The sequence below is a fragment of the Zonotrichia albicollis genome, chromosome 18, assembly GCF_047830755.1.
Source record: "Zonotrichia albicollis isolate bZonAlb1 chromosome 18, bZonAlb1.hap1, whole genome shotgun sequence".
Classification (NCBI taxonomy): domain Eukaryota; kingdom Metazoa; phylum Chordata; class Aves; order Passeriformes; family Passerellidae; genus Zonotrichia; species Zonotrichia albicollis.
Window position 1 is genome coordinate 10,920,659 of NC_133836.1, and position 7,996 is coordinate 10,928,654.

Genomic DNA, 7,996 nt, shown 5'->3' on the forward strand with positions numbered 1-7,996 from the left:
GACTTTGCAGTAAGTTGAGATAGAAGAGCCTTCCTGGAAAGGATACTGAACATGGACAAAAAGGTTTCTATAAATATTCGAATTTAGACAAAATACGGCACAGAAACAAACTTGGAAACCGAAGTCCTGAACAACTATTAAACTGTATTTCCATGTCATAAAAATACTTTTAATTTGAAATCCAATTGTTTGGCTTCTTGTGAAACAGCCTGGCGCTGTAAATGCTTGGCATTTTAAAGTTTGAAGGGACCTTTTAAAAAAATCCTTTTTCTATTTAATTAGGCTGCATTCAGAGCAGAGTTACAGATGTCCCTGGGGCACAGCGGTACGTTCAGGACTCGGCTGAAAGGAGCCGTGAGAAAGCTCCGGCATGAAGTCCCGGTGTGACAAAGCAGCAGCTCGGGGAGGCTCCGCCGCGGGCAGTGCGGCAGCGCCACCCGGGCCGGCAGCGCTGCGGAGCGCGGAGTGCCACAAATGCACAAATACACACCTGGCTGTGAGCGGGGCGGGCTGCGGGACGGACCGCGGAGAGGCTGCTCCGGGTTAACCCCAGGGAAGGGCACACTGCACCTCCCCTCGCGGGCAGCGAGACCCCCGGCTCCTCTCACACCCGCGGGGCCGCTGCCTCAGCGCACGGCTCCGCTCGCACCGTCCTCTCTCCCAGCCGGGCTTCTCTCTCCGCCGCAGCCCCGCCGCCCCTCACGGCCAAGCGCCTCAGCCGCGCCAGCGCCGTCCCCGGGTCCCCTCAGGGCTCTCGCACACCCGGCTCATGCCGGCTCCCACAGCCGCCACAGCCTCGCACACATCACACGGACACGGGGCACCGACACACGGATCTCACACACACAGATCAACGTACACGGATCTCACACATAGACGAAACTCACACACATGGACCTCACAGGCACAGACCCCAGCGATACACGAATCTCTCTCACACACAGGGATCTCACAGGCACACGATCCCTCACACACACAGATCCATCACACACAAGGATATCACAGGCACACGGATCCCTCACACACACGGATGTTACAGGCACACGGAGCTCACACACACATGGATCCCTCACACACACGGATGTCACAGGCACACGGATCCCTCACACACACATGGATCCCTCACACACACGGATGTTACAGGCACACGGAGCTCACACACACATGGATGTCACAGGCACACGGGTCTCACACACACACAGATCCCTCACACTTGGGCATCCCTCACATACACACGGATCCCTCACAAACACGGGTCTCTCACACAGGGATCCCTCACACACACATGGATGTCACATGCACACGGATCCCTCACACATACGGATCCCTCACACACACGGATCCCTCACACTCAGGCATCTCTCACACACACACGGATCTCACACTCGGGCATCTCTCGCTCACACTCGCCCCTCACAGCGTTGCCCGCTCTTTCTGTGAGGCGGCGCGCGCTCTGCACACGGCCCAGGGGGCGCTGCGCCGCCTCCCCTCAGGGCAGCGCGCGAAGCCGGCAGCGCGCGCCGCGCGCCCTTTCCCGGCCGCCGTCTCTCGCGAGAGGTGGCCGGGCGCGTGCGCGGCCCCGAGCGGTGCGGGAAGAGCGGCGGCGCTGAGGGGCGGCCGGGCGGGCCGGGCCAGACGCCACCATGAGCGGCACCCTGGCCAAGATCGCGGAGATTGAGGCGGAGGTACCGAGCGCCGAACGGGGCGGACGCGGGGCTCGGGCCGGGGAGGGGGACGTGGGCAGCGCCGTGGAGGAGTGGCGGGGCCCTGTCCCCGGGCGTGGCGCAGGGGCCGAGGGCAGCAGAGCCCTCCCGGTGCGAGCCCGCGGTACTGTGCCCTTGCAGATGGCCCGGACGCAGAAGAACAAGGCCACCGCCCACCACCTGGGGCTGCTGAAGGCCCGTCTGGCCAAGCTGCGCCGGGAGCTCATCACCCCCAAGGGAGGCGGCGGCGGCGGCCCCGGGGAAGGTGCGTTGTGTGTGCGGGAGCTGTCCGAGTGCGGGAGGTGGGACGGAAATCGATCTGATCTGATGGGGGGCTCTTGTCCCACAAATCGTGTCAGGTTATCTGCTAAACAGTCATAGAAATACAGACGGGTTTGGGTGGGAGGGACCTTAAATAACATTTCGTTCTATTCCCGTCGTAGCGGGGACACCTTCGCTAGGCTGCTCCTGGTTAACCTGGCCGTGCGCACTTGCAGGGATGGGGCAGCCGCAGCTTCTCTGGGCACCCTGTTCCGTCCTTGCTTTCTCTTGTCCTACCCGGTACAGCAGCTCTCACCATGATTTCTGTCCCTTCCTAGGGCTGTGGGCTGGAGCACTTCCTGAAGTGTAAATTAATGTGCTTTTGTATTTTGGCTCATACAGTCTTTGCAAAAATCTTAAGGCTTTTACATGAAAAAGCACGTTTTTACATGCAGCAGCCACGTGTTTTTATATATAAAGGTGTGAATTTCCTATGCTGCAGTGCTTAAAGGGAATGCTGCACTTACACTGATGTCAAACACAGTCCACTGTGAAGCTTTGCAGCCAAGATTTTATTAGACAGGTACATGTCATAGGGTGTCATACAAGGCAATAAAGATTGTGAACAATCTGTTTCCCACCCTCATCCTTCTTCTAGGAAAGCCTACTTGGCTTTTGCTCAGGCAATATTAAAAATAATGTGTATCTGCTATCCAGAACATTAGAAGATAGAAAATGTCAATCATTAGACAAACATTTCTACTCCTTATTTGCAGGTTTTGACGTTGCCAAGACAGGTGATGCCCGCATTGGGTTTGTGGGTTTTCCATCAGTGGGGAAATCCACTCTTCTAAGTAATCTTGCTGGTGTGTACTCTGAAGTGGCAGCCTATGAATTCACTACACTGACGACTGTGCCTGGAGTCATTAGGTACAAAGGAGCAAAGATCCAGGTGAGATCCTGTGTCTGAGGGCAGGATGGGCTGTACAGATGCTGTGCTGTTAGGGTTCAGTGGTCTGGCCTGACATCAGCAGGTTAGAAGTGATGTGTAAAAGTGCTTGAGAATGCCTTGGAAATGTTTCCATGAGGTGTGGATTTATCCCTGCTTTTTAGTTTGCTCTGGGAAGAAGTTGCTGTGGTAGTTCTGATTATTCTCTATGAGATAATCAGTTCCACTGGACCAGTATGGCACATGGGATAATACAAGATATAACAGTCAGATCAGTCATACTCTGTTCAGATTTGCAGTAGAGTCAGCTGGTTTAGAAGGGTAAAAGTAGGATTGATTTAATGCAGAATGCTTTTCTCATGTGATGCTTTCCTCCCTGTGAACAAACAGCTGCTGGATCTGCCAGGAATTATTGAAGGGGCCAAAGATGGTAAAGGCAGAGGTCGGCAGGTCATTGCAGGTGAGTGTGTGAGACAGCAGCCAGTCACTGCTTCCTGTAACACAGGGCAGGAGAATGGAGCCTTCACTCACTGCTCTGATGTCTGTAAAAAGCTGGATTGTTTCTGGACCTGAGCTGTCTCTGAGAAGCAGTAGCTGCTTTCATATTGTTGTTTTCAGTTCTGTGTCCTTGCTGGGTTTGTGCTCTGCATTGACCCTTCAGTGAAGGCACATGGCCAGGTTTGCAGGCAGGTGTGATCCCATCCCAAACAGGGCTGCTGGTTTTATTCCTCACCCAGTTAATTGTCCTCAGTCTGGTGTCTGAATGGAGACAGGAAGATTTTTCCAGCTCTGTCATTCTTACAGCATGTACAGATCTGTCTGTCAGTGATGCTTGGCCAGCACAATAAACTTCCATCCTGGTATTTAAAAATAACCAATATGCTTTAAAAATAACCAGGCCTTCAGGGGTTTTGTAGTGCCATCAGTCCACGAGCCATTCCGTGGTTGTTTTGTCTCAGGTTATGGGAGAATGCTTCTTGAGAGGTGACTTTGTTTTTCTGGTTCTCAGTTGCTCGAACCTGTAACCTCATTCTGATTGTTCTGGACGTGCTGAAACCCCTTGGCCACAAGAAAATCATTGAGAATGAACTGGAGGGATTTGGAATTCGTCTGAATAGTAAGCCCCCCAATATTGGCTTTAAAAAAAAGGATAAAGGAGGCATTAACCTTACAGCCACAGTAAGTTGGAACTTTTCTTTAACCAAAAATTAAAAACCAAATTGCTTGGAGAAAGAGGCATTTGTAGTTGATGGTGTGTCTGGGACCATGCTGAGCTGTGTGGGACTTCTTTAGGAGCTGGACTGCTGCTCTGTGCTGCCCTCAGTTACTTTCCTTGAGGAAAGTATCCTTTATCCACACCTCTCCTGGAGCCTGACCACTTCCTGTCCCTCAAAACAGAGACTTGGTGGCTTTCCAGTCTTAACAAGTTTGAGATCCAAAGGAGAACATGCAAAAACTGCCTCTTACTTGGTGGCTACAGTGTTCTTCCTGAAGGATTGCTCAGAGTTTCAGGCCTTGCACCCCATTTACCTGAATCTTTAATGGCCAGAGATAGCAAAGGGCAGAGCTCTGCACTCTGACACCTAAAGTGTAGTTGTCTGTCTCTGAACTAGAAGATACTTGGGTTTGTGTTGTATCTGGTCCCAAACTGGAAGGAAGCACTGCTGAAATGTCTGATTGCAGCTCTCAGTGGGTCAGTGATATAAATGAAGGATTTAGGTCTGGTTTTCCCTCTCCTCAGACCAGCTCTGCTGAAATCAGTCATGTCCAATAAATTAAAATGCAGCCATTCTTTCTAGTAATGCACATGCAGTGGTTGCTTGGTGACAGCACTGTTAACTGTAGCGCTGGATTTGGCTGTTAGCTCTGCCATTCCTTAACTCTGTGTGTGTGTCTGTGTCTGCTCAGTGTCCTCAGAGTGAGCTGGATGCCGAGACAGTGAAGAGCATCCTGGCAGAGTACAAAATCCACAACGCCGACGTCACCCTGCGCAGCGACGCCACCGCCGACGACCTCATCGACGTGGTGGAAGGGAACAGGTACTGCTGGCTCCCTGCCTGTGCCACCCCTGCACTCTGGTACAGAGAAAAGAATTGGCTTTTTGCTCCCTGCCTGTGCCACCCCTGCACTCTGGTACAGAGAAAAGAATTGGCTTTTTGCTCCCTCCCTGTGCCACCCCTGCACTCTGGTACAGAGAAGAGAATTGGCTTTTGGTTCCCTGCCCGTGCCACTCCTGCACTCTGGTACAGAGAAAAGAATTGGCTTTTTGCTCCCTCCCTGTGCCACTCCTGCACTCTAGTACAGAGAAGAGAATTGGCTTCTTGCTCCCTGCCTGTGCCACTCCTGTAGTCTCTGTTACAGACAAAAGAATTGGCTTTTGGCTTTGCTTCCCACACAAGCTGAGCTACCAATGTGGCATCAGCATAGAGATAAGCTTTTTAAAAACATTTTTTCTTTGCAGTGTGCTGCTGTCAGATTGCTCTAACAATTCCTTTCTCTTTGCAGGGTTTACATCCCATGCATTTATGTCCTAAATAAAATTGACCAAATTTCCATTGAAGAACTAGATATCATTTACAAAGTACCCCACTGTGTACCCATATCTGCTCATCATCGCTGGAACTTTGATGATCTGCTGGAGAAAATCTGGGACTACTTGAAACTAGTCCGAATGTGAGTCAAAATTGCTGCTTTCTGTGCAGTTGAGTGCATGGCTGAGACTGAAAAAGGTCTCAGGAATGGATGGGGAATATTTTACAATGTTTTTATACCAACTGGTGTTTGCTTTGTAACTCAGAAATTGTGCTTAGTTTATCTTAGCTGTTGTGTGATAGCCAGAAGTGCTGATTTGAATTTGTAGGTGAATGAAAGGAGAATCTTGTGAATCCAACACCAAAGCACATCTAAAAAAAATTCCTGAAAATATGGAACTCTAGTCAAACTTTGTGATAACACTGTGATTCCAGATGTAATAATCTTTTCAGTTTCCCATGGATGCTCTCTTGACAGAACTTAGTTCTTCATCTAGAATTTCAGATATTTTTACAAGTTATTCTAGGTTTACATCATAATTCTTGGGCATTTTTGGATGAACTTGTGAATGAGTTTATTAATACTCATAATACAGTAATTGTTGTATTTTACATTTATATCTATCTGCTTGTAATAATACAGAATGTATTGTGAAAAGGCATTTCACAATCCCTTGTGTCTGTGGTCTAGGTATCTGTGCTGACTTCAGCAGGTGCCTTTTCTAATATATGTTGAGGTTTTCCCAGAAAAAAAATTGGCAAGTTGGAACCATAATACTAAAGATGATCTTTTCCAACAACTCTTGCCATTTGGCTTTTTTTAAGCACCTTTGGAAAGCTCACAGGTGAGAAACCTTTTCAGGGGCATTTTCAGCTTAGCTCCCCAAAGGTTTTGCATTGGCAGCACTGGAGCAGTGGGACCTGGCCCACGTGCAAATCACTGAATCCCTGATGAAATATCCTGGTGGGTTGGAAAAGCAAAGTTTTGGTGCTGACTGATGGTTCCATCTGTGTTACAGCTACACCAAACCTAAAGGGCAGCTCCCAGACTACACCTCTCCTGTGGTACTGCCTTACTGCAAGACCACTGTGGAGGATTTCTGCATGAAGATCCACAAAAATCTCATCAAAGACTTTAAATAGTAAGTATTATTGTAAAAGAAGATATAGAACAGAAAATAATGCCTTCAAATATAACATTTCATCCTCTTCTAAACTAGAAGGAAATACCAGGACTTTTTTTTTAATGTTAAATTGAATAAATCTGCCTATGATAATCAAACTTAGCACTTCAGCTGCTGTATTTGATGTCCTCATGCTCTTTGCTACATGAATGTCCTCTGTGGAGACAAATTTATGTTGCTATTTAAAAGTAGCACTAAACAGAGCACTGCAAGCCATTGTCCCATGCACTGGGGCACTCAGGACAAATTCAGACTTTGTTTTGATCTGTTTCCAGCCTGGTTCACACCGACCACTCAGCCAGGTACTTGTAGGAGAACAAAAATAGCTCTGAAGCATTGCTTTCTGTATTAGCTGTGTGACAGAAATAGCTGCTGTTCTACTTGCATATCACACTTCTAAGCCTTTTAAATTTGATTTTTCTTCTTTCAGTGCACTGGTCTGGGGTTCATCTGTCAAACACAACCCTCAGAAAGTTGGTAAAGACCATACTCTTGAAGATGAGGATGTTATTCAGATTGTGAAGAAATAAAGTTATTCTTACATGGTTTGTTGCTGTGCCTGAAATTTGTCATTAATTGTAATTGACAACCCCTCCCTGCCCTCTCCCAGTTTTTATTTAGAAATGGCCTTTTCTTACAGCACCTTGCTGCATGGTAAAAGTGATGTTTCTGGCCAACTTACACTGCAGGGGTTTGTTCCAGCAGAACTTGCAGATGAGAAACTCTGGTTAAATGACTTTTCACAAGGACAAAATCTTACAAGAAGCTTTGATTGCTGGGATAAGGTTCTGCTGCATGTCCGTGTCCTTCCAGATTAGAAAAAAAATTCACACATCAGGAATTATTTTGTTCCAATAACAAAACATGAAAAGCAGAGGCTAGAGAATCGGATCTTATGAAACAATGCTGGAGGAGAGTCCCAGCTGCCTTTATCTGAAAGTGTTCCTCCTGGAATACTTCAGGGCTATTATTAGTGCTGCAGTGGTGGAGAAGCTGGGCAGTTCTGCTCAGGAGCAGTTGCTTTTTCAGTTGTTTGGACTGGTGGCAGTGAGCTACTGCCTGTGTATCACTGAAAGGTTGGAAGTTTTCTTACGGAATTTCCTGCCTCGATAAAGAAGGTGCCCAAGAGAAGCACATTGCTCAGAGTGGCTCTGTTGCTTAATAAAGATAAATAAAGAAGCTTTTAGCTTATATCAAGCATGCTTATCAAAGCCTCTAGCAGTGCCCTCCTACAAAAAGGAAGTAGGGGTGTTTAATTATAGGGCTGTTTATTTAGATGCATAAAAAACACTCCCCCTCATGTTGTTATACATTAAAGAAGCCCAAGTGATTAGAGACACCCACTCAAGCACTAAAGCCTTGGAACAG

The 7,996-nt window shown here is 48.1% G+C and overlaps 1 protein-coding gene across 1 annotated transcript; it reads left to right on the top strand.

The window, feature by feature from the left end:
• The first annotated feature begins 1,523 nt into the window (after positions 1 to 1,523).
• DRG1 (developmentally regulated GTP binding protein 1) lies at positions 1,524 to 7,176 on the top strand. The gene is made up of 9 exons (XM_074554482.1): positions 1,524 to 1,685; positions 1,845 to 1,968; positions 2,741 to 2,916; positions 3,304 to 3,373; positions 3,923 to 4,092; positions 4,822 to 4,952; positions 5,419 to 5,586; positions 6,464 to 6,586; positions 7,059 to 7,176. Exons 1-9 carry the CDS (start codon positions 1,644 to 1,646, stop codon positions 7,156 to 7,158), a joined length of 1,104 nt encoding a protein of 367 aa, XP_074410583.1. The 5' UTR covers positions 1,524 to 1,643; the 3' UTR covers positions 7,159 to 7,176.
• Positions 7,177 to 7,996: the final 820 nt, after the last annotated feature.

What these genes read in the sequence shown, in the direction of transcription:
- DRG1 (XM_074554482.1), top strand. Translation starts at nt 1,644, where the DNA reads ATGAGCGGCACCCTGGCCAAGATCGCGGAGATTGAGGCGGAG. An exon ending in ACAAAGGAGCAAAGATCCAG is followed by an intron (nt 2,917 to 3,303) that starts GTGAGATCCTGT and finishes GTGAACAAACAG; the next exon opens with CTGCTGGATCTGCCAGGAAT. An exon ending in AGGTCGGCAGGTCATTGCAG is followed by an intron (nt 3,374 to 3,922) that starts GTGAGTGTGTGA and finishes TCTGGTTCTCAG; the next exon opens with TTGCTCGAACCTGTAACCTC.